The 26,704-nt window shown below is 37.2% G+C and overlaps 1 protein-coding gene across 6 annotated transcripts in view; it reads right to left on the reverse strand.

Moving 5' to 3' along the window:
• Positions 1-26,704, reverse strand: part of GAPVD1 (GTPase activating protein and VPS9 domains 1) — a 60,109-nt gene that overhangs the window by 23,324 nt on the left and 10,081 nt on the right. For 3 of the 6 annotated variants that reach the window (XM_054584384.1, XM_054584381.1, XM_054584387.1), the window contains exons 3-11: positions 15,863-16,080; positions 14,252-15,095; positions 12,286-12,372; positions 11,075-11,209; positions 10,741-10,930; positions 7,732-7,892; positions 5,411-5,540; positions 4,206-4,331; positions 1,825-1,998 (exon numbers count right to left, since the gene is read on the reverse strand). In XM_054584384.1, coding sequence (XP_054440359.1) covers positions 1,825-1,998; positions 4,206-4,331; positions 5,411-5,540; positions 7,732-7,892; positions 10,741-10,930; positions 11,075-11,209; positions 12,286-12,372; positions 14,252-15,095; positions 15,863-16,047 — 2,032 coding nt within the window. In that variant the 5' untranslated portion in view covers positions 16,048-16,080. Of the gene's footprint in view, positions 1-1,824; positions 1,999-4,205; positions 4,332-5,410; positions 5,541-7,731; positions 7,893-10,740; positions 10,931-11,074; positions 11,210-12,285; positions 12,373-14,251; positions 15,096-15,862; positions 16,081-18,239; positions 18,348-26,704 lie in introns of all 6 variants that reach the window. The other 3 variants (XM_054584385.1, XM_054584383.1, XM_054584382.1) reach the window with 2 other exon arrangements.

A 26,704-nucleotide genomic window follows, 5' to 3' on the forward strand; every position in this document is an offset into this window, starting at 1 on the left:
AATTTTATATGGGCGCCTAATATCTCTCTAAAATTTATAGCTCTACAAGGATTAAAAACAGTCAAACAGAGACATTTAACCACATAAAGTTATACTGGCCGAAAATGTTTTCTTCTGGCACATTAGCCATGTATTCAGTCAATAAAATATCTTTGCAGGAAAATACATATTGCCTCTGTAGCACTCATTCAACTGCAAATACAGCTTACTGCTCAAATAGAGCTTACTGCCAGAGAAAATACTAAATACTTTAGCATCTGGAACAAAATAGTGCAGAAAAAAAAATTAAGAAATCTATTTACACTACCCAAAAATACAAACAGAAAGGATTCACTATCATACACCTCTGTTAAACATAACTCAAGTTGAGAACGTTCTACTACTTCTGGTTGAACCTATTAAAAGAACAATTCTACTTCAGTGAATGAAAAAACTTTGGTCCTGGCTGGTGTAGTTTAATTGGTTGGACTGTCATTCTGTAACCAAAGGGTTGCAGGTTCAATTCCCAGTCAGGGCACATTCCTAGCTTGTGGGTTTGATCCCCTGTCCAGGCAAGTACAGGAAGGCAACCAACTGATGCTTCTCTCTTGCATCAATGTTTCTTTCTCTCTCTCAAAGCAATGAAAAAACAAAAATGTCCTCAGATGAGGATAGAGAAAAAGAAAAAACTCTTAGGAAAACATTACTGGTAAAAGTTACCTTTTAAAGATATGTCATGACATAATTAAAAATAAGATGATGTCTGGAACCTGTTTAAACATAATGGGAGAAGGATATAAAGGGTAGTGGGGGGGGGGAGATGAAACAAACTGGCCATGTGCATGTGGAATTGTTGAAGCTGAGTGACAGCTACACAGAGTTCATTATACTATTCTCTTTTCTATTTCTTTAAAATGTTCCATGATTTAAAAAGAAAGTGAAAATGGTGGTTACAAGACCATATGAATCTTTCAGAACTCACAGAACAGTATCTTAAGAAGAGTGAATCTTAATGTTCATAAATTATACATCAATAAACTTAATATTAAAAAAAGAAAGAAAAACACTGGAGGCAAAGGCAAAAAAAACTGTGACAACTCTAACAACATAATCAATAAAATATACTTAAAATTTAAAAAATAAGAAAAAAGCCCTGGCTGGTGTGGCTCAGTGGATTGAGCACCAGCCAGCAAATGAAAGGGTCACCAGTTCGATTCCCAGTAAGGGCACATATCTGGGTTGTGGGCCAGGTTCCCAGAGCGGGGTGCACAAGAGGCAACCACACATTGATATTTCTTTCCCTCTCTTTCTCCTTCCCTTCCCCTCTCTCTAAAAATAAATAAGTTTGTTTTTTTTTTAAAGAAAAAACTGGTTACTTTTAAGAACTGAGTTAATCCTTCCAGAAGTAAATTCAATTTTTAGAGACTCCCAGTATCATATTATTCTGAAAGATTTTATGGCTATAATCTGTCAGAATTTTCATCTTAAGGTAAAGTACAATATTTAGTCTCTAAAGAATATCCTAATCACAGACTAACAATGTACACTATACCCTATAAACAAGACTTGACGAGAAGCTAACTCAAAAGATTCATTTTTCTTTTTGGGGGATATGGGGGGGTGGAGTTAAATGTAATCAGGGAAAACATACCTATATTTACAGTAAGTAAAGAAAAAAATACACAAATGCCTTGTCCGATGCAGTTACCTCAGTTTCCCATTAGCCCTAACACACCCACCACGTTCTCCCACCACGTTTGGAAGAGCACGGACATTCCCTCCCCTGAAGGCAGCGGACGAGAACACCTCAACAGCAATCTTCCAGAGGCATCACACGGCAGTTACCTGCAATTTCTTGCAAGCGATCTTCATCAATGTTAGGGTCAAAATCACTTCCCAAGACATCTGTGCTCCAGGTCTCACTCACTGTTTCTGATATATCCCTATCATCCGTCAGTCCCATCATGTCACGAATTTCAAACTTCCTCAGCTTATCATCCAGATTATCTTGTGTTGTGGCTATCAAAACCAAAAGCAAGCACTTAAAAAATGGTAGCACAGCTATGACTTCTTAATCAGATTTAAGGAACTTTATTTTACATTTTTTATAATTAACACTGAGCACACAGTACCAAAACACTGAATTATTCCCTCACGGACGCAGTCCTGTCCTCTGGAACTGGGCCCAGTGGACAGGGACTTGGGCAGGGACTGGGACAGGGGCTCCTCCTTCGGGTAGGTTAACTGGGGCTACAGATGCAATCAGCTGTCTCCCTCTGTCCACAACCTCTGCAGTGTGACTTTGATCAAGAATCGGGATATCTCCCCTCTCTTTGAATTTGAACAGGCCTTGTAACTTGCTTTGGCCAAAAGGGTAAGGAAAAAGTATGCCAGTGGCCAGGCTAGACCTCAGGAGACATTATAAACTTCTGCTCTCTCTGTCACCTTGCTCCTCTCATGAGAACAAGCTTAAGCTGGCCAGCTGGAGGATGAGGGACCACAGTGGAGCAAAGCAAAGGTCATTCTAGACCAGCCAGCTCCCCACAGTCCAACTGACCACCAGCTAAGATTAGCAGAGCTCCCCACTCGTCCACTGGTGACCGTAGATGCATGAGTGAGCCCTGTCTAAACCAGAGAACCACCCGCCTGACCCACAGACTTGAGAGCAAAAATAAATGTTTACTGTTTTAAGTCACTAAGTTTTGAGGTGGTTTGTTACATAACACTGTGGCAATAATTAAATGATAAACCTATAATAAAAAATATATTTTTCACCCTGGCTCAGTGGATTGAGTGCTGGCCTGAGAATCAAAAGGTTGGCAGTTCAATTCCCAGTTAGGGCACATGCCTGGGTTGTGGGCCAGGTCCCCAGTTGGGAGCATGAGAGAGGCAACCAACTGATGTATCTCTTGCACATCAATGTTTCTCTTTCTCCTTCCCTTTCTCTCTCTCTAAAAATAAACAAATAAAATCTCTAACTGGAATCTGTATTTAATGAGGCCATGGCATTTTCAAAAAGAATTCTCTCCTCAGCAATAATTAAAAAGTAATACTTTTTTTCACTTGACTTGGATACATCCTCCTAATTCTAGAGTTTTCTCTCTTCCCTTGACTAATAAGAAAGAGTCTGCAACTTGCTTCAATTCATGTCTTAATCTAGTGTTCACAAACTGTAGATTGACAACCACCTACATCAGAATGACCTAGAGGGCTTGTTAAGAAGTGACAGTTTTTCAATTTTTGTCTTAAGCTATTATTATTTAGTTTTCTCTGTTGTTTATAGAAAATTTAATCCTAATTGATATGACAACAAATTGATCTATTAAAATATACAATTACTTTTATTCAATATACACATACCCCAACTGGCAATGATCTTTTCTTCTCTAAAATGGACTGAATCAAGATTTCTAAAAATGAGATGTGGGAAACAGACTTTTGTTTTTCACTTCTACTCTCCAGGTAATGTTTAGGCACACTGCAGTCTAAGGATCATTGCCTCAAACTCAGTTAAGGGCCTGTGCCCTCAACACTCCCTTGAAGGGCACCCAATGATCTTTAAATAAACAAATTCAAAGACCCTAAAGACCCTTTTCAAATGAATCTTCCTGAAGCACAACAGGGACCCAGTTGTTTCCCAGTCCTTACCTCCTGCAATTCCCCTAGTTGGCAGTTCCTGCGTAAGCACGGTGTGGATTCCCACCTCTCCGACTGGCTCATACTCCTTCACCTAGAATGCGCTACCTACAGTTTCTGCAATGTAATGCCGGCCAGGCCTTAAGGCCAGTGTTTTCTTCCAATAAGCTTCTCCCTATACTCGCTCACTCAGAACTGCTAAAGCACTCTTAAGATACTTTTAATCGTTTGTGTACCATTCTCTCCCTCTTCTAGGTTCCTTGAGCCTTGAGGTTTTTATCTTTGTACTTCTTAAAATTTTAATATTACAAAATTGAAATACCAAATGTTACAGAATTCAAACAATTCATTTTCATTATTCTATGTAACTTAAGTCTAAACAATTCACTTACCAACTAAATACATCTTTAAGAAATGAAGGAACTATGAATAAATTCACATTTAATGGTCATTATATAATCAACTTAAATTTATTCCTACTGAACACAGCCAACTTACATGGAAACATATTGTTTATGTTTCCATAAACTTCCAGGTAACAGCCTGGAACTTCTCTGCTACTTGCCCAGCTATGTTCCACTTCAGCTTACCTTGCTCATGCTCCAAAAGCTGTAGAGCTTCAACTCCATTACTCCCAGAAGGTCCTGCTCCAAGTTCTGATACAGACTCTCCTTCCAGGTCTAGAGAGGACACTGAATTGGAGCGATTTGAAGGACCTAAAGAAATGTGTCTCCTGTGAGTGAGCTTAAACAGTCATGAGCCATCATGCAATTTTTCATGCCTTGGTAAGAGACTAAAGACTAATAAAGGTGCTTTTAATACTGCATTGATACCTTAAAATATATATGCCAGATTAGGCTTCTAGGAAATTATCCTAAGGAACAATTCAAAAATTCATCTAAGGTTACTTGTATCAGCTTATAAACGGAAAGTGGAAGCAATCTATGTGTTTAATCATAGAAGAATGTTTAAATAAATTATGAAAGAAAACAGACATTAAAAACCATATTATTTAAGAATGTTAAATTATCAAGGGAAATGTTACTGTTATATTGTTAAACAAAAAAGGTTACAAAACAGCATAAACCTAATCTTGCTACAAATAAATCAAAATGTTAACTGTTATTAACAGAATGGTAAGATTACAGATGATTCAATTTCTCTTCAGCATTTTCTAAACATATATTACTTATGTTTTTAAAAATTAGAGGAAAAAGAAACGTTATTACATTTTATGTTTATTTTAAAATGTTAGTAAACTTGAACTTTTTCATTAAAAATGTCTGTCCTAGTACATGGAATGACAGTCTCACTTCTTGTCTTGCTTTTAAATTGAGTTTTTATTCCTATTTTCATCGTATCTTTCTGCTTCATAAAAGGTGTGTGTGAATATACAGAACATTAAAAATACACACAAATCCAGAAATACTCGTGAGTCCATTTTTCTCCACGTAGACATGCACTATATCCCTCTAAAGGAGCTCTATAAGCTTAGATATATATCAATGTTAGAGAAATACACGTTGGTATTACTCAAGTCCCAGTAAAGACTTATATCTTCTCCATTTTATATGACCACAGGTCTCTTGAAATCTTAAAAAATTTTTTTCCTTGCAACCTTAATTTCACTTAAGAAATAGTCTTTCAGCCAACTGTTCAAGATCATTAGAGGAAAACTTCATTACTCTCCTCAGGGGCACAGATGGTATAATTGTAATTTATAAGGCTCCTTTAAAGAACACAAAACAAAATATTACTTCAATCACACAACTCCTTGAATGAAGTAACCCTTCACCTTCAGATATTCCTTCCAGATTATCACTGCAGAGGGAAAAGCGCAAGGTTTTATCAGGTTTACCGTGGAGTTTGTTTTCATCAACAGGGACATCTCCTTGTCCTCCATCCGAAAGTTGCATGTTTAGGACCTAAAAAATAAATGCCATTGTTCTGTCACAACTGAAAGAAAACAAACTGCAGCAAATGCATATTCAAGTTTTTTAAATCTTAAATTATCATTTTAAACTAAAAACCAGTCTGCAAGGTTCTGCTCAAGCTTTTATGTACCCCTAGAAGAAAGTGTAAGTATCAGAAGAAGTGGACCTATGCCCGCCCATCCCACTGCCAGGGCCAGAGCCTGCACAGGCCATCGGACATCGAAGGATCAGCGGTCGGGACTGTAAGAATCAGCAGGCTTTGGGGCAGCAGGCCTGTCCCTCTCGTTCCACCACGTGCCAGCTATTTAATCTTGGGTAAGTTATGTAAACTCCCTAAACCTCAGTGTTTTCACATATGAAATGGTGATATCAGTGTGTTTACCATGGAGATGTTGAGGATTAAAAAAAATGCACATAAAGCATGTGGCATCGTTAAATGACATTAAATTTTCAGTACAGTTTATCAGAATAAATTAAGTTAGCAGGAAGAAAGCATATAAACAAATTATCTTGTAAGCACCAGAACTGACTCAGTCTAGTTTGAACCTCCATTTGATCACCATATACACATGGCCACAAAAGTCCATACCAGAAGCTGATGTGACTTCTAGCCACCTCTAGCTTAGAGCTGATGGCCTTTTTATAATGTTTTCTATTTGTCAGATGATTTCCAAGTAACATAATTACTTTTCACTCGCCATAAGCCTCATAACTCAGCTTTGTATGTGTATCTCCAACTAAGTGAGGAACTGAATGCTTCTTTGGAAAACAGCATGTTTTAAGCACACCTGAACTTGAACTCATAGTCACTGGCTTCCTAGGCTGTTGATGGAAAATGAAGAATAGTACCCTTACTTAAAAAGAAAAAAACAAAACAAAAACAAACAACAAAAAATCCTCTAGGTGCTGTTTAGGTCCTGCACTTAAATGAGTAGATTAAAGTTTTTTTAAATGGCTCTATATATTTACTTGTGTAATTGTATTAAAAAGAATTTTTTCTGTTTGCTTGAAATTAAACACAGCCATAAAAATTTTACATTCTGTATTTTTAAGATAACCCAGACATATAAACTCATAGTAAGTGATATGCAGTGAATGTTCGGGCAAAATCTATCGAAAGACCTAGAGAGTGGTATGAATTAATGAAAACAAAGGGATCAGACCACTGTGCAGACACTTCCCCTGCGTAGGAAGACAGACTGCCCTCTTCAAGGCTGCCACTGTGCTGGGGATTGGGGACAGTTAACATGGTGAGGTAAATGCCACAGAGCTCACTGACTGACACCTTCAGCTGTTTTTTCCCCTCATTAAGCGTGCCCCTAGTTGTTACACGTTTTTTTAAATTACATTCCAGAATTCCTAAAAAGTTGATTCTGACTGTTTTGGCCACCTCATTCATTTTTTGCGGGCATAGAGGGACAGAGTTTAGGAGTTTGACAGACCTCCTTCCTGTGAGTAATGCCATAGTTCCAAACACAGCCAAATACCAACATCACTTTATCAACCACGGTAACAGGTCCCTAATTCTTAAGCCAGGACTAGATGTTTTGAATAGTAAGCAGTCACTATTGAATGTTAAGATGCTGCTTCTTTTTCAAGGGGTCACAATGCCTGAGGAGCGGCTTCTACCTTTACAGACTCTTCTTTCTTTTTGCTCCTGTCCCAAGCTCTTGTTTACCCCCAATTCCCATACCCCAGATCCCATTTCTTCAAAATATTTTTTTAGTTTTCTTTTTGCAGTTATCTCTTCCATTTTTTCCTAACAGGCCAAACAAAGTATTTCTACAGAATATTTGGCTCTTTAAAAGCAGGAATACCACTGGTATATCATTAAAAAGAAAAGAAACATAAAACACTTCCTTACACACCACTGGAAAAGTCTCTTCAATTTCCATACCACAATTTCCTGGCTTCCTGTCTCTTCTATTAACAGGAAAATTCCTTTTGGTATGGACCTGGTCACCAACTACAGGGCCAGAGATGTACTAACATGAAGGGCCTCTAGAACTGTTCACAGGAAGTTTAGCACTTGATGGTGCGTCATGGTAGGCCCACTGAAGATAATGAAAATATTCACCTAATGCATACTGATTCATAGAAGCAGTGACCATTAATGAGAAGAATAGAATCTAAATTTCTTAACATTGGTGGTTATAAGTTAAATGTAACAACACATTCATACCTCATTTTCTGACATCATCCCTGGAGTCAGCTGGGGACCTGTCCCTAACGAAATGACCAACACTTCCTCTGGCTGTACTTCCTGGATGGTTTCTTGAGATGACACTTCATGGTCCATATGTAGGTCCATTAGCACATTGGAACGGCTTCTGCTCCGAGTTGCTAATAAAAAAATTTAAATAAGAAATTTAGAGAAAGAGATAAAATGAAGAAAATGGCACATTAAATATAAAAATATATTTTCTATTAATGTAGAACATTTGCGCATGCACAAAAAAAAGTGGTGAGAATATGAATAAGGAAAAAAAAAACAACTCTGTATCCTCCCAGTTACTCTGATGACTAATACAGATTCTCCTTCAAAACTGACAATCAGAAATAATGACCCATGTTCACCTGACAGACAAACAGATGACCACACCTGCAGAACAGCAAACACGCCCCAATCAATTTAAGACTTGGGATGACAGGAAAAGCATTACCTTATTTCTTATCTGTTCAAGACACCTTCAACTATTTCTCTTATAAAATGATTTAACTGCCACAGGTCTCCCATATTAATAACTCATAAGCACTAGAAAATTTAATATAGAAATTTGATAGCCATATAAAACAATATACATTAATTAGGCAACGTTTGACAAAACCAAAATCAGTTTTTGAAAACATCGTTTTTCCTGAAATGTATTAACCTCTTTCCAAAGATGGAGGAGTGATTTCCCTATGTTTGAATACAAGTTTCCTTTTTGCCTACTGGAAATGTTTGTTATTAATACAGGATACAATTTTTGGGGAATTTTTTTCCCTATGTAATACTTTTTTCTAAAATCATCCATCCTATAGAACTTCTAAAAGATCTGGATAATTGGTAGTAACTTCTGAGTTTTAGTTTTCTGTGATAAATTTCAATTTTCTTTCAGAGGTCAGTAAAATTCACTAAAACCAGAATACTTAGAAATTCTATTTCAGTGCAAAATCATCAAAAGTACAGGCATAGAGCAATACACTCTACAATAACAAGCCTTTCAACTTCATTTTGAGTGAAAAAGACAGAAACATAAACAATTGTCTTCTCTCCCCAGTGCTGTACATCTGTTCATTAATCACTCTTACTTTCAAAATTCAGGGCACACATCAACTTTCAAAAGTCAGGTTCACCTCACTATCTTCTGCTGAATTGTGAACTGACACATTCAACTTCACGAACTACATGAATTTTAAGTAATGAACTTCATCATTTATAAAAACCAAGTAAGTAATCAAAATTCATGTAACAATTTACACAAAGCAAAAGCAACATGCACATGGAGCACATTTTATAAACTATTTCTTATCCGAAGTTACACAAGAAGAGGAAGAACAGCCTATTACCCACCAAATGGGGCTACTAGAGTAATATGAGCAGTGAGATTGGTGGCTGAGGGGTCCCAGGCAGCGATGGCTGCTAACTGTTGTCCTGGGTTGCGGAAGCATTAAACAGAAAGAAAGTCAACCCTCTGAATAATGGACACATTTTTTAAAATATGAAATAAATTCAATGACCAGGTCACATGATTATATAAAATAATACTGGGCAAACACTTGAAGTTTACTTTCTATTATATCTATATTTAATGATACTTCTGGATGATATGAAATGAAAGAACTAAAGTATAGGAGTGAATGTGTAAGAAAAAAATCTCTAATTTACCAAAAATCATTTATTTCTTCATGTTAAAAAAGTGCAAATAGCCTATAATATTAAAAATCATTGAGTGTCAAGCTTTACTTTTTTCTATTTTTAATTCTGAAAAATGACATTTTGGAATGATGAAAGCCAGAGACTTGAAGAACATGATGCCATATTCCTGCTGATATCGTTCCATACTTTGTTAAATGTAAGGTACATTAATTTTAAGAAACTGACAGTTCTTAACACATCAGCTCACGGAAGTTTAAATGTGAAATTCCGTTCTTCAAAATATGTAAAATACAGTAACTATTCATGTTCACTATTGTTGAGCTCCTCATTATCATTCAAAAACTGGCACTAAACTACTCCGCTCCATTGGCCTACACACTCTTTCCCTGTCTTGTTTACTTTGTGTAACTCCCTTTCATCCCTCAAAAGAAAGTGCAGGCTTTGCCCGCTCCAGGGTCCCCCTCTCTGGGTGTCCTGGTAATCTTCTATGCTCCCCTCCATCAAACACTCAGTTCACTGAAGGACACTGCTCTCTTGTTTTCCCCAACTAGACTATCAGCAGCTGACTTCAAGTAGGGACATGCATGTCCTAAGATCTATGTATCTTCACTGTCTAACACAGCACCCAAACTGCAGGATCATGATTACAATACCTACTCTTTTAGTGTGGATTTTGTGCATGGATTAAATGAAACAACATTTACAAAGCGCTTACCCAGTGTCTGGTGCCACAGTATATGCTCAATTAATTTTCTGTTGCACATCTATAGATAACAGATGTTTACTAAGTGAATAAAACTTAAGCCTAACTCATATGTAAGTACATAAATAACTAAGTAAAATGGAACTTTTGCTTTATTTTGTAAAATAACTAGATACCTTAGCTCAGCTGATAAGACTGATTATTAATAACAATAATGGAAAAATAGTACCTATGTAGTTTCAACTTTACTGATCGAAACTTCTAATATCACTTTATTATATTATTTAGAACTTTGTAGAAAGGACAGGGCTACATAATTCAAATAATGACTGTTTGTAACAAATGACACTATTAAAATTTTCCAAGAAGAGACACTAAAATATAATGTGTACCACAGTTGGCATGATTTCAATTAATTATGAAAAATGTCTAGATAAAGGGAAAGCCTACCGCTAAACCTTAATTAATCTAGTGCAATTACAAAAAATTGAATTACTATCAGTACACATGAAGACAGATGTTCCCAAATTATTTAAAACTATATTTCAAAACACTGAGCAATAACAAAGGCTAATAAAGAAATATTAAATTTCAGGCAAAGCCCCAATATGAGAAAGTCTCTTTACCTATAGGCAATCGGTTCTTTTTATTTGCTGGAGTGGTTGCTGGAGACAGCTGAGGAGTGTTGTAGGGAGTCATTTCCAAACTGCTGCTTTTCCAGGGCTTTGCCTGGGGTAGGTTTGCCAATAAATTGTCTAGAGCCATTCTGTCCTCTCTCAGTTGATCTCCAGACATCACACTCTTCATAAAATTCACCTGGCAAAAATAAAAGGACATTAGCTAGTGAAATCAATTTTTCGAACACAATATATATTTCTCACACAATGTACTCATCTATGACTCTGCCATGTGCAGATAAATGACTTCTAAGAAAATCCTATTAAAGAATAAAGCCATTACCAGAGTAATAAGCTGGCTGTAGGTTATATAAACCACAGTTCTGCTCAACCCTTCCAGAAGATTAACAGAGGACATTGGAGGGGTCTCCACTGCACGGCCCCCAATCACAACATCAAGGAAAGCAGCAACACAGCTCTGTCAAAACAGGAAAAGACCACAGTGAAAGACCTCCTCATTAAAATAAGGGAACAAAATTTTTTGTTAAGGTGGACAAGCAATGCAAAAAGTCTTCATCTTAAACGTTATGTTAAACCCAACATTAAAAAAATTGAACTCTCTATGAACTGATATAGAATAATCTCCAAGGTACTCTGGTACACGAAACAAACATGATAGAGAACGGTGCACACTGACGCCCTGCGCAGGTAGCTCAGCTGGTTGGAGCACTGTCCTGCTACTCCAAGGGTGTGGGTTCAATCTCCAGTCAGGGCACATACAACAAAGAATCAACCAGTGAATATACAAATATGTGGAATAACAAATAGATATCTCCTCTCTCTGTTTCTGTCTCTTCCTCTCTCTCTCTCTCTCTAAAAATCAAAACCAAACAGTGCACATTGTTGTACTATTTGTGAAAAGGGAGGGATGAGTGACAGGAAAATATATGTAGGAATTGGCGTGTGCACGTGTGTGAGAGAGAGAGAGAGAGAGAGAATGTATACACACACACCTCTTGGAGCATACACAAAATACGTAATGTCAAGAACCTCTTGGGGAGGAAATAAAGGCTAGAGGTCAGAGGTGGAAGGGAAATTCTACACTATAACTTCTGAATTTTAAAATAGGGTGAATGTCGCCTACTCAAATATGATTAAAATTGTATTTAATTCAACGAACTGAACAATACCACAATCATTAACTTATGAAATATACTTAAAATTATATAGCTATTGCTGATTTGATTTAGTGACAATTTTTTTTTAATTCATCTTCGTAAAATAAAAATCTTAATAGCTCCTTGGTTCTTATTGTAAGAGCATCTCCTCAGCACTTCCATAAGCGAGAATTAGTAATCTTTAGTGACATCTTCCTTTAAATGCTGATCCAACTTTACATGCACTATAACTGTACCAAAGAGTCATTGAAAGAATATTTAATCCTTTATCCATCTCCTAAAAACAAGATTTAAGAAAGAGAGCAGTCAGGCGCATTAATACTTTGGCAGACTGTTCTATAAACAGCATTTCCCATAGCATATTACTCGTTCTTACTTTGTCAAATTTTCCAAGGCTGCCCTTTGTCCGGGGATCTCCCTCTTCAGAGCCGGTCATCGCCAGTTGCTGCAAAAGGCGGCCCACCTGCAACCCAAAGCAGTGGTGGGGACACAGCTATAGACACAAAGTGCTCTCTCTAAGAGAGCACTTACATTCCATTCTAAAATCTGTTTAATAATAATAATCACACCACCCGATCAGACATACAAAATAGGGTCACGACTGTGTATCTTGTGAACATCAGGTTTTACTCTATTTAGAGTTAAACAGAATAAGTAGAACATTTTGTTTTAACTTCTCTTTCAATGTATTATATCAAATTAGAAAATAAAAATACACCTTTCTTTCTGACACTGCACTTTTCATGTGGTCAGAAATTTTAAAATTAATTTGTAAAAGCTGACTCAAACTGTATCAAGTTACTTGTTAAATACTTTTCCATATATTGTTTACAAAGTACTCAAGGTAGATTTTTCCCCTTAGTTTAGAAAGCAAAGAATTTTTACAAAGCATATGCTGGAAAGTAAACATGAATCCAAAGAGCAAGTTCCTTACTGCCAAAAGTGAACTGTTAATCCACTCCCTTTAAAGACACTCTGCTGAAAGTTAACATCATATAGCATCATCTATTTAATATCTGGGACAATCCTCCTCCCTTACTACTCATTTTGAAAATATGTCATTCAATCTCTGTTGAAATGACAAAAATAAAAACTACAAGTGCATTATCATAAGAATAACTTTCATATTTCACAGATGATGAAAAAATTTTAATTTTATTTCAGGTATTTCATTATAGTTAATTGCTCAGCACCTCAATATGATAGAATTGATCATGAAAAAAAGCTTAGCATTTAAAAAAAAAACTCATCCAAAGATTCCATTACAAATAAACTCAGCCTCTTCTTCACAGTATTTCTGGGTAATAAGGTATGATGAAAAGATTCCCAAAAGAAGTAATAACATGATTTCAGTACTTCAGATAATTAGAGGGGGGAAAAGTGCACAGGTCCAAAAATCCTTTCTGAAACTCTTTGTTCCAAAAGAGTTTCATATTTCAAACTTTGGAAATTTTAGGAAGGTCAGTCAGTACATATATGTAACATGTCCAGTATTTAGGGTATCATCCTATAATCAAACACATTAACATTTTTGCAGCAAAAAATGTGTTTGTTAGCACTAAATGGAATAACAAAAAATTACAAATAGACTCATGTGAGCTCAGACTAGGTTTTGCTACAAAATGAAGTATAAAAGACTCAGTTTTCAATCATTCTGGATTTTTAAATCATGGGAAGTGGGCTTCTGAAAGTCCAATCAAGTATACATTCATGTGTGTGAAGACTCCATTTAAAAACACAAAATGTTTTATGACAACAGTATTTTTAAATCCCAATATGACTGCTTTTATTTCTTAAGAAGCACGTATTGTCCTGGCTGGGTAGCTCAGATGGTTAGAGCATCATCCTGACATGTCACAGATGTGGGTTCAATCCCTGGTCAAGGCACACAATAGAATCAACCAATGGCCCTGGCCAGTGTGGCTCGGTTGGTTGGATCATTGCCCTGTAAACCAAAAGGTGGCAGGTTCAGTCCCAGTGAGGGCACATACCTAGGCTGAGGGTTCTGGCCCTGACTGGGGAGTGTACAGAGGCAACCAATGGATGTTTCTCTCTCACACTGATGTTTCTGTTTCTCTCTCTCTCTCTCTCTCAAAACAATGAAAAAGAGTCCTTGGTGAGGATTAAAAAAGAAAAGAGTCAACCAATGAACGCATAAAGAAGTGAAGAAGTTGATGTTCCTCTCCTCTCTCTCAAATTACTTTAAAAAGGAGCAAATATGTAGGACAGTCTAAGGAAAAAGAATGGTAAGAATCTATGCATACTGCCATCATATTTTCTGTTCCCACCCCCACTGCGTATTTAAACTGAATGCCACATTAAAAATAATAGCAAAAGCGTACCTGCATCAGATTGAATCTTGCTACCTCATTAATAGGAGCATCAGAGATTATTCCATACTGTTCTGGATTGACAACGGCAGGACAAATGAAGTAGGCCAGCAGGAGATCAGTACACATTGCCCTGACTTCCCCGACTTCCAGCCTATCTACACAGGACAGCGTTTTGTACATCTGTGACACAATCCACCTCAGACTATGCGGAAAGCAGTATGTGTTCTGTTTGAGATAACCAATAAATTTGTTCACCAATGCCACCAGCTTGGCCTCATTGGAATCCACCATCTCTTGAACCTTTTGCCTGAATCGATCCGAGCCTTTCTCTCCAAAGAGTTTTTCCTGTTGAGATGGGGAGAACCTCTCTATTAGCTTATTTGGATCTGTTTCCAGATGATCTTCATCTTCCACAAGCAGTTGCATGATTGGCTCATGTAAAGTAGCTGTGAGGAAAAGTTTGGCAGAAAACAGTCCTTCGGAGAAAAGTTTAAATAAGATGCTGAAGGCACAAGTTCCTCTCCTCAAAAGTCGCCTGGGGTTGTCACTTTCTTTAAGTTCAAATTCAATCAAGTATCTCAAAACCTGAAGGAGGTAGCTTTCATCTTCTTGCATTATGCAGTTGCCATAGAGGGAGGTAAAAACTGTGTAAATAACACTTTGTGTGTTCTCCTGATTAAGTTTCTCTCCAGCAACCAGAGAGGAGGCAATAAGACGAGGGTTTTCCCTTAATCGACTCAAGAATTCTCCATAAGCAGTCTCCTGAAATCCTAATTGCTTATACCCATCAACAAACTGTGTATCTTCCAAAATCTTGGCATGTTGGCAACATTCAGCAGGGGAAGCTTCAGCACTAAAAAATGAGCAAGCAAACAAAATAATAAAATTAACAACAATTACAACACATACTCTATACTGAAACATGGAATGTGAGTTGATTATAGTTCCAGCAATGAGATCAATCTGAATTGCTAAAATCCTTTAGACCACCAGCACCTAAATGTGTAAAGAAAGGGAGGAAAAAAGTACAAACAAGAACAAATTCCTCACATTAAGACAGTTCACTGAAAAGTACCAGGAAGTAACTATTTTTCTGATTTCTTTCATCAAAGACTAGGTCTGCCTCATTCTGAACTTCACATAAATGGATTCATACAGGGCATGTACTCTCCTGTGTCTGGCTTCTTTTCTCAAGATTATCCCTCAGCACTACTATTCTTAGAGTTGAAAACTGCTTTTTGGAACAACAGAACATGAGGTATTAACACAGTGAAAAACAAGGTTTCTAAAACTGAGAAGTGGCTATACAATAGCAAAACATGGAAATGTACATATTAAAATGTTATGAAAAAAGTAGAACACAAGATAATTTACTCTCTACGCTAATAAAATGTATATGTACAAAGATACAAATTTCATTGGTGTGGTATAAAATACTAATGCTTGAGTAACAGTGCTTAAGTGATTTAATAAACAAAATTAGCAAAAACTCAGCTTCATGTTGATCTAAGCTCTTAAACCAAGCATTTTGTTGGAAATAGATTCATTTGTTTACAGTTATCAGTTAGCACAGAACCACAGTGGTTTATAAAAAGACAGACCTCAAAATCCTTTCTTTACCTGGTTATGATAAGCCGATCCAAATTAATTCTCTGTTGTTTAGCAATCCATGCTGTACGATACAACTTCTCAGCGGTCTTAAGCACATCTGCATTGAGCCTCTGAATGAGCTGTTTCTCAGAGTTTACATACAAGCGTTCCTGCTTGAGGTGATGGGCCAGAGTATGAATATCTAACTTCACCATCTTCAAATGTGGAAGAGGTACAAGAGCTGATCACTAAGAGTAAGAAGACAAATTTTAAAATGTTAGGTTACAAAAATTGTTTTCTGAATCAAAATGGGTCAAATACATTAAGAATAAAGCTACATTTAGTAGCAAGCTTAACTCAAATTTTAAAGTAATCTATGTATTTTTTTATTACAGAAGCATTACGGGTTCAGTATAGAAAAACTGGTCAGTACAGATAAGCAAAAAGAAGAGCTCCTAAAAAAGGCCAGTGCTCAGAGACGGCCACTGCAAAAACCCTATGCATGCATATCCTTCAAGTCCAGTGTCCACTCATCAACACTGTAGCTTCCCTGACTGCTCTTTCACAGTGCAGTCAGTCAACACATTCTGTTGACTCTATCTTCAAAATACATCTCAAATATGACTACTTCTCACCATCTTCATCATCACCTCTCACCTGAAGTTCTATACCCAGCACTTCCTAACTGATCTCCCTGCTTCCTTCCTTACACAACTAACAACTAGACTGTTCTTTCCACAGCATAGAGTAACCTTTCAGCTTCAGTCAGCTCACACTATTCCCCTACTAGAAATCGTCCAAAGCCTCAGCATTTGCTGATCCCTCTGTCTCCAGAAGTCTAGTCCTCCAGGTATCTTTGCAAGGTTACTTCATTCAGGCCTTTACTTCATGCAGGTCTCTCTGCTCAAAGGTCTATTTAAGCAGGTCTTCTCAGATAACTCTTACTAAAATAGAAAATATCACTTCCTATTCCTTCTTCTGGTCCTTTTTAAAAGCACTTCCCCGTATCTATAACTGTATTACAGTTCTACTTGCACGCTAATCATGCTTAAAGCATGGCCGCCACAAAGGTTAAAGCCACCAGGGCCAGGGCTCGCTGATTTTGTTCACTCACAGCTGTAACTTCAGGGCTGAGGAGAGGGCCTGGTTCACAGCAGGAGTTGAAGAAATATTTGCCAAAGGAATGAATGATATCACACAATTCTTGTTTATCTAGTAGCTAAATAAACTGATTAAAATAGCACACATATTTTAAAGCATTATTACTTAAGCTATGCCCTTGAACCTAGAATGCCTGCCAGACCACAAATGTTTTATATCAACAATAGAAGTGCCTGTGGCCCAGATAGCAGAATACAATGCTGTGTCCAGACAGCAGGCAGTCATTAAACTAGAAAAATCCTTCTCATTAAGAATTAAACATTATGATTCTATACTCGAAAGTTGCTGTGAGAATAGAGCTTTAATGTTCTCACCATAACAACATGAAAACAACACAAGAAAATGATAATTATGTGAGGGGAAGGATGTGCTGAATAAACATTACTGTGGTAAACATTTTGCAATATATATATATCAGATCATCACATTATATGCCTTAAATGTATATTTCAATTACATCTCAATAAAGCTAGGGGGGAAAGTGGTTCCAGCCAATCAGATTCATAAGAGACCTTAATGGATCTACCGGGAATTGATCAAATACAATTTATAGTGAATTTATATTCTCAAAGAGAAGACAACCTAGACCACAGAACTCTCAGTGTGTTTAGAGATCCAATGAAAACATGTTCATATGTATAAAATATACAAAAAAAAAAAATTAAAACATTATAGCGCCAGCTGAAAATATAATTAAAGCCAAATTATTTAAAGAGGTAGATTTAACAACTTTCAAGTAAGTTTGGTTTCAGAAATGTTTTAACTTTCTTTTATTTTAACGAACTATTGATGACTAGGAAAATTTCAGATATGACCATATAATCTGAATTTAATTGCTTTCAAGAAATACTTTCTTGTACCTTATCAATTCCCTAATCAAACCACGCAGAGATGTTATATCAAATCTCCTATATGGTTAAAGCCCCCAACTGCTTTCCTCTCAATAGATATACATATGTCTACTTCACGAAGATAATTCACTATTAGTCACAAGGACATATGTGTACATTCAAAAAATTGGTGACATGCGTACATACACATCTATAATCTTACTAACTCAGTCTACAGAAAACACATAGTAGACATCCATGTGGGAACTCTAAGATCCTCTAGGGGGCTCTAAGTCTGTAGACTAAGAACAGAATTATTGAACAAATGGTTATAATTATGACAAGTATTATAGTTAATGGAAACAATACTGAAATGGGCCCTTAAAGATCAGTGTGCTTCATTAATTAGTTGTTACCTTGGGTACATAATGCAAATTCTCTGAACCTCAAATTTTTTTCATCCACAAAATATGGACATGGTATCTGCATTTATTTCGTGCCTGGTACAAGCAACATATCAGGTCCTAGGGACACAAAAAGAAAATAAAAACTAGTGTGTGCCCTGCAGAACTTTTTAATCTAGTAGAATGAGGCAGATATGCAAACAAATGGTGCCCCAAAATGTCATGAGTATTACGCTATTACCCATAAGACCACAATGTAGAGTAGGGACAAGAGAGACGGAACGACCGAGGAGCTGGATACCTACACCTAGTCTTAAAAGACAAGTATCTGGCCAACATAAAGAGGATGGTAAATGGGGTAGAATTCTAGATAGAGGAAGCCTGCCAGCAAAGGCACAGGGTATGCAACAGAATATATTTAGAAAGCTAGGCGTGGCATGCTAGTTTAGGGGCACATGTGTTTGTGTGTTAAGAGTGTGGTGTGGGGGGCGGGGAGAGTATGTATAATGAGAGATAAGGCTAGAGAGACAGAAGGTGCAGAGAAGCCAAAGTTAAGAAACTTGAACTGTAGGTGATGGGAAAAGTTTTAAAGGGAATTCACTTGATTAAATTTGTATTTCAGAGCATAAACTCTGGCAGTAAGGAAAAGGATGAGGAGGTAGAAATGGAACTATGGAGATGGTACTAGAGGAAGAGAGATTAAGAAACTGTGGATAGGCAAGCCATGTTGCAGTAGCAATGGAAAGAACAGGACGAATTTGGGAGATATGGGGAGGGAGAAATGAGATTTGATGACACCTACATATGGGGGAGGTGAAGTAGAAGTTTCCTTCTCGGGGACAACAGTGGGTGTGGTGTTCTTCACCACAGCTGAGTATCAAATGAGGAAACACTTCATAAACTGAAAATTGTGTCTGGTATGGTTCTAAGAACTTCACACACTTAAACTTCATGATATCCCTCTTAGATAGGTACTTGCAAAGAAGGAAACTGAGGTCAGGGATATCAAATAACTAGCACAGGCCACATTAGTGAAAGGTGATAGAGCCCGTAAACTATTATTATTACCTGATCTCTACAAAAATGACTCAGATGTCCTGAGGTTAAACAGGAAAACATCGACCCTGGCCAGGTAGCTCAGTTGGTGAGAGCATCATTCCAATACACCAAGGTTGTGGGTTTGATCCTCAGTCAGGACACATACGAGAATCAACCAATGAATGTACAATTGAAACAACACAATGATGTTTCTCTCCCTCTCTCCCCCGGCCTCCTTTCTCTCTCTTTAAAATTCAATATAAAATACTTTTTTAAAAAACAGAAAAATATGTTATTTTTTAAGAGGCACATGCACAAGTATGTAGAAGTAAATTGTTAGGATTTTTGTAACTTGTACATGGTTCAGAAAAACATGATTTAAAAATACAGCAAAATGTAAACAATTTTTGAATCTGGGTGGTGGGAATATGGTGCTTACTGTAACCATTCTTCAACAGTTTCTGTGTGCTAGAAAATTTTCATAATGATAGGATGGGAAAAAGGATTTTAGAAATTCTAAAACTGTGCCCTTCTTGCCGCTTTAATACAATTTAAAATTCAACAAAAAAAAATTATTGCATTGTGCTGGTGCCTAGCCAGGTCCCCTAATCTCAAGAGCTCACAGTCTAACTACAACCAAAATACTGTTCAAGATAGAGGTGACACATTAAATGTTTACAATGTCTCAGCAAAATATAAACCAATTTATACAACTTTGAAATTAAAACCTCCAAATGTAGCTTCGGTTAAAAAAATTAACACTTGAAAGCTCCACCTAAACAAGAACTCACCTTCCAAACCCTTCAACAGTCCCAAATATCTTCAAATACAGTTTTGTAGACACATTTTAAATAAACAAGAACAGTAGACAAACTTGTTAAGAACTTTTTCTTTAATCTACTTTGAGAATTATAAGCTTTATTGCTTTCCTTTCTATAATAAGCTGGTCAGAATGTTGTCAAATAACAGGTAGTGGTTTACCCTCTAAAACAATACTTTAAAAGAATTTTTTTCTTAGCCCTGGCTCCGTGGACTGAGTGCCAGCCCATGAACCAAAAGGTTGCCAGTTCAATTCCTAGTCAGGGCACATGCCTGGGTTGTGGGCCAGATCCCTGGCTGGGGGCATGTGAGAGGCAAACAACTGATGTTTCTCTAACACATCGATGTTTCTCTCCCTCTCTTTCTCCCTCCCTTCCTCTTCCTTCCTCTCTCAAAAATAAACATAAAGATTTGAGAGAGGAAGGAAGGGGAAGGGAAGGAGAGAGAGAAACATCGACTGTTTGTTGTTCCATTTATGTATGCATTCACTGATTGGCCCTGACTGGGGATCGAACCCACAACCTTGGCATATCAGGACAACACTCTAACTGAGCTACTCAACCAGGGCCAGTATTTAAAACAATACTTTTTTTAAAATCACTGTATAAATGTATAATGCTCTCACTGCCACATACAGGAAAGAGTAAACCACCAGGTAAAATGAAAGAGATTTAAATATGAATTATTAACTTTGATCTATATTTTTGCCCCCCATTTACCTGAATTAAATTCATACCCTGCATACTACTGTACACAATGTGTAGCACATGCCAGAGTATAATATTATATCTCTGTCTCTCCCATTAGATGGTAAACACTGAGGGAAAGAACTCACTCAGTTTTGCCTTCTGGCATCGCTTGTGGCAGGTAGGAGAAGCTCAAACATGTTAATTCAGGTAGCACCAAGTCAATTCGTTTATACATTGAAAAAAAGTAATACCACATACATAAATAATCATTTCTAACAGGTCACCACTTAAAAACAACAGTTGCTGCCCTGGCTGGTGTGGCTCAGTGAATTGAGCGCCGGCCTGCAAACCAAAGGGTTGCCAGTTCAATTCCCAGTCAGGGTACATACCTGGGTTGTGGGCCAGGTCCCCAGTGAGGGGTATGTGAGAGGCAACCACACATTGATGTTTCTCTCCCTCTCCTTCTCCCTCCCTTCCCCTCTTTAAAAGCAAATAAATAAAATCTTAAAAAAAAAAAAAAAAACCGTTGCAGAAAAGCATTTGAGAATTTTAAGAGGTAGAGAGGTTAGCCACCAGGACTAGCTTAAATAAATATAGGCATGAATAACTGAATGTGGGGAGATTTTCACCATATCGAAGACAACAGGAAGTACAAACACTGGCAAAAAATTCATTGCCTGAAAAGAACAGTAACAGCCCTGCCTGGAGTGGCTCAGGGGACTGAGTGCCGGCCTGCAAACTAAAGGGTCGCCAGGTTGATTCCCAGTTAGGGCACACGCCTGGGCTATGGGCCAGGTCCCCAGTAGGGGACATGGGAGAGGCAACCACACATTATGTTTCTCTTTCTCCCTTCCAGTCTCTAAAAATAAATAATAAAAAAAAATTTTTTTAAATAAACAATGTCAGGCTAACAATAACAATAATAATATCAAAGTAACATTCATTTAGGACTTTATTAGGACAGGCACTTTTTTTTTCCCTCACCAAATCCTCATAACTCTATGACAATTGTACTCATTTGACAGTTGAGAAAAGTGTTTGCATACCTAGTAGTAGCTACGTCAAAATTCAAATTGAATCAGTTCTGTCTGACTTCAAAGCAGCCCTTGATCTCAACCAACTAATCTAAACATTTTGTCAGTAACATCTACCTTAATTTCCAGTTCTGTTAATAACTGACTCCTTAAAGTTCCTTTCATCTATTGGTTTTTATAGAACTTTATCTGGCTTCTAGTGACACCTACTTCATTTGAGTTGATACTCAAATGTCATTTAAAATACAGGTGCCCCCAACCCGCACCTCTTGGCTAATTAAATTCTTTATTTCCCCCACCTGCTAATCATCTTAACCTCAAGATACAATCCAATCACCCAAGATTCAAAAATCTCCACAAACAAACATAACCATTTGCACCCTAAAACTAGCAACTGTCCCTGGACCTTCCCATGCTCTGCCACGGCATGAACACACTCCTAGTCTTAAAACTTAAGACTCCTCCTTTCCCTCAGCAGTAGTCTGCACCAAATTTTATTCTCTATCATTCTTTATAACTCCTCCGTAAAACCCAAATTTAGTCCCAGGAATCCGGACAATGGAAAAATTAATGTGTTTCTCTCTCCAATCTATCTTACACTGACAGGTTAGTATTTTCAAAGTACCAATTTCATATACAAGGTCCAAATGGAAAAAGTCGAGCCATTGTTATTATTACAAAAACAAAAAAAACGGACAAAATCTTGTCCATTTACTATTTCACGTTGACGTAACCTGGCAGCCAAGGAGAGTGGACTGGAATGCGCATGCATGAACAATGACGACTCCACTGTACTAGTCAGCGGGGGCGGTAGAGGCTGTTGAGTGAGCATGTGTACTGTGTGGCTGTCTCATTCAAAATGACTGAGCGAGTAAAGCAACAAATCTGCATCAAATTTTGCGTTAAGCTTTAACATTCCTCTGTGGAAACTATTCAGGTAATTCAGAAGGCCACAGCTATGGGCAACTGGTGATTGGCAGCTTCATCACAACATGCCCGCTCATGCATCATGTCTCATGCAGAGTTTTTTTGGCAAAAAATCAAATCACCCAGGTGACTCAGGCCCCCTGCAGCCCAGATTTGGCACCCTATGATTTATGATTTTTCCCCCAAACTAAAATCATCTTTGAATGGGAAGAGATTTCAGACCCTTGATGAGATTCAGGAAAATATGATGGGGCACCTTATGACAACTGGGAGAACAGTATGAGGTCCCAAGGTGCCTACTTTGAAGGGGATTGAGGCATGATTGTCCTATGTACAATGTTTTTTGTATGTTGTATCTTCTTCAATAAATGTCTCTATTTTTCATATTATATGACTGGATACCTTCTGCACAGACCTTGTAAACCTTACCAGTCCCTCCAAGTCCCTTTTAAAAGCCACTAATGACTTCTCTATAGTGTCAGGACATACTAAATCATCTGCAGAAGTCAGAAGGGAGCCTATGTGCTCAATTAAGACCATCTCTTGATTAATTATCCAGGCTTCCAACAGCAGGAGTCAAAAAAGGAAACCCCAGAAAACTCTGCATGCCTGTATTTGAGAAGAAGATCCTCTCCCCTCTTCCTTCCATTGACCTTTACAGCCAACTCCATTAAATTCTACCCTGGACCACCAGGTCTTAATTTAGCCTGATCTGTATTTCTGTTCACGTCAATAACAACAAGAACTTGTTTCCTAAAATTTGCAAGCATTTTTCAAGTTAGATAATTTCTTTTTGGAATGGTCAAGAATTAGACTTCGAGAATCTATATTATTAAATTGGGTTCTGCTTATCACATTTCTATAGAAGTTATATCAGATTTTAAGCTTTGCAACTCATGAAGATGTCAGTGGGAAGATTTTAGTTGAAGATGTGAAGTACACTGGGTTTTTAGTTCTTTCACAATGGCAATCTAAGGCCTATGGGCCAAATTCAGCTGGCTGACTGCTTGTACACATAAAGTGGTACTGGAATGGAATCCAATTTGTTTATATATTACCTCTAATTGCTTTCATGCTACAGTGGCAGAGTTGAACAGTTGCCAGAGTCCATATGGCCCACAAAGCCTAAAATATTTACTATCTGGCCCTTGACAGAAAAGGTTTGCCAACTCCTGATAAGCAAACATGCCTCCTCTGACACAGAGCACAGAAAGGAAGCACAGCTTGATAAGGTGAAGTGTGTGAATTAGAAAATACATGAAAAGTTCCAAGGAGGATACACACACATATTACTGGGTTGACCAAAAAGTTCATTTGTTTTTTTTCCCCCGTAAGATGGCTCTAGTAGCATTTTGTTGTCTTTAATTTCATTCAAAACAATTTTGTTAGATTGTATTGTGACAGCTGTCATACCAGCATGCATTTTTTAGAAAAACTTATCAAAATTGGTGAATTTTTGTGTAGCCATTTTAATATTGAAGATGGGAAGAAAATAAGCAACAATTTTCAGCATATTATGCTTTACTATTTCAAGAAAGGTAAAACACAACTGAAATGCAAAAGAAAAGATTTGTGCAGTGTATGGAAAAGGTGCTGTGACTGATCGAATGTGTCAAAAGTGGTTTGCAAAGTTTTGTGCTGGAGATTTCTCACTGGACATCGCTCCAGTCGCGTAGACCAGCTGAAGTCAATAGTGATCAATTCAAGACAGTAACTAAGAACAATCAATGTCATACCACATGGGAGATAGCCAACATATTCAAATATCCCAATCAATAAAGTTATTGGTGAAAGTGAAAAATGTGCCTGTTATTTTACAGAAAAAAACAAATGAAATTTTTGGCCTATCCAATACAAATGGATACTACTATGCCTGAATAAACTCCTGAGACCCAAGAGAAGGACTCTAAAGTAGGACAAAATTATTTCAAATGTTTTATGGAATTAAAATCATGTTTCATGTTTTCTTTGTTGAAAATTTCTAAAGGCATCCCAATTAATGATATGTATCTAATAGTTCTAAACTCTAAGTAACAGCTAGGCTTCAAGTAAACAAAGTATCATCTCTTTATTAATCTAATAAGTCAAAGAGTAACTTTATAAGAGAGTTACTTTCTTACTTTATACAGAGACTCCTTAAACAATTCCTCAAAGAGGATGCCAACACTGCAGTCTGAGCATGTGAAGCAGCTGAGACTGAGTTCTCACACCTACCAGCTACATGCTCGGTGGCTAGTCACCTCACCTAGGTTTCCATTTTGTCATCTTCAAAATTGGGATAATTTCCTTGTCAACCTTACCAGTAAACTGTATAGCAGGATAACTGTAAAGTATAAATAACTGTACCACGTAGGACATCAGTCTTCTTGTCCATTAAAAGACAGGTAATTTTTATCATTTCACTAGGACACAATGAGGCAGACTGCATGTCCATCACATGACTGAACTGACCACAATGAACCTTTCCATGAAAATAAGTGGGATATATCAAAGTCAAAACTAAAGAGGTAAGATAGTCTACATGCTAACATAATGGAACCTACACTTATAAAAGGCTTATTAAAAGTAAAACAAAAGCCAACTATCTTTAAGAGTATTTTTAATAACATAATATGTTATACAGAAGTACTGCAAACATTTTTCAGTAAGAAAAAGTATACAGACTTCAGAAAGCAGTTGAGCACTAATATATTACAATCTCCAACCACCACCATCTAGAGGAAGGACTACCATCTATCATATGCCGTAACATTTAATGCACTGGAATGTTTAAACTATCACGCTAAACGTACTTTTTCTTTCAATTCACTCCGCTCAGAAACAAAATCCAGAAACTTCAAAACGCAAACTTTTCATAGCTACATTACATTTTGCACTAATTCCTAGTCAATTTAAGCAAGGCAAATAAATTTCACAGCCTGCACTGTTTAAAAAGTAATTAGAAATAGTAAAGATTGAACTTGAAGAGAAGAGTTTTAATTTACTGGTGGAAGTAAAAGATATGGGTGCTCAGAAAATAAATAAATAAAAAGAACAACTAACACACATTTCAGGAACCAACTAGGTGTTTTACATGGATATTCCCATTTATTCTGTGTAACACTCCTAAAACGTAGGTATTCTCTTAACGCATTTCACAGATGAGGAAACTAAGAAAATTAAATAATCTGCCCAGGGTCAAATTAACAACTGGCACAGCTAAGCTCAGGTTCCAGGTGTCTCTGGCTTACCTATCTTTAATTTATGGTCAAGATCACTTCTAATCATCCCACTCTTTCAACAGCTATTACTATATGTCACTAACTGGACAATTCTTCCTTTCTTTGAAAGTGTCAAACTGACAAAGTCAGGTTTAGTTGGACTTCAGTATTAAACAAATTAACGTAAAGTCTCTCAAATCCTAGGAAGGACAGGTGAAAGTTTAGAGAAAGTTACTAGGGATTAATCCCTTAAATCCTTTTTACATCTCCTACCTCATCTCCCAAGATTTATTCACTTCCCCCAAATCCAATGTTGCTGCCATACTATTTTCTAAAGTCTTCAACATGTGCACATGCTATTATACAGGCTTAAGAGGCCCATATCCTCCCACTTTTCAAGTGAATTCAGATTTATCCTTTAAAGTCCAGCCTCCAAATCTCCCTCAGTGAAGCTCTGGGGGAACTGCTCTGGCCAGGAGAGTGCATGCATCCCTTACTCCTCCCCTACCACACTAAATAACACTGAATAGCACTTCTTAGAGAAGAGGAAGGTTACTCCACTGAGTCTCTTTCTGTTTACGTCATGGAGAAAATCTATGCAAGGTGCCAATCTGTCTTCAACATTTCCCTAACACTTGCTAATCTGTCCTTCTAATTAAAGCACCTTCTGTGAACAGTAGCCAGCTAGGTTTTATAACACTGTTTTGTTTATATTATATTTAAGTTACCTTCTATTTAGGGTAAGAAATGTTAGCCTTTCATTCTGGTAG

Source organism: Pteronotus mesoamericanus, unplaced genomic scaffold, assembly GCF_021234165.1.
Source record: "Pteronotus mesoamericanus isolate MK-2021 breed Mesoamerican mustached bat unplaced genomic scaffold, CSHL_Meso_final contig_78, whole genome shotgun sequence".
Lineage (NCBI taxonomy): Eukaryota > Metazoa > Chordata > Mammalia > Chiroptera > Mormoopidae > Pteronotus > Pteronotus mesoamericanus.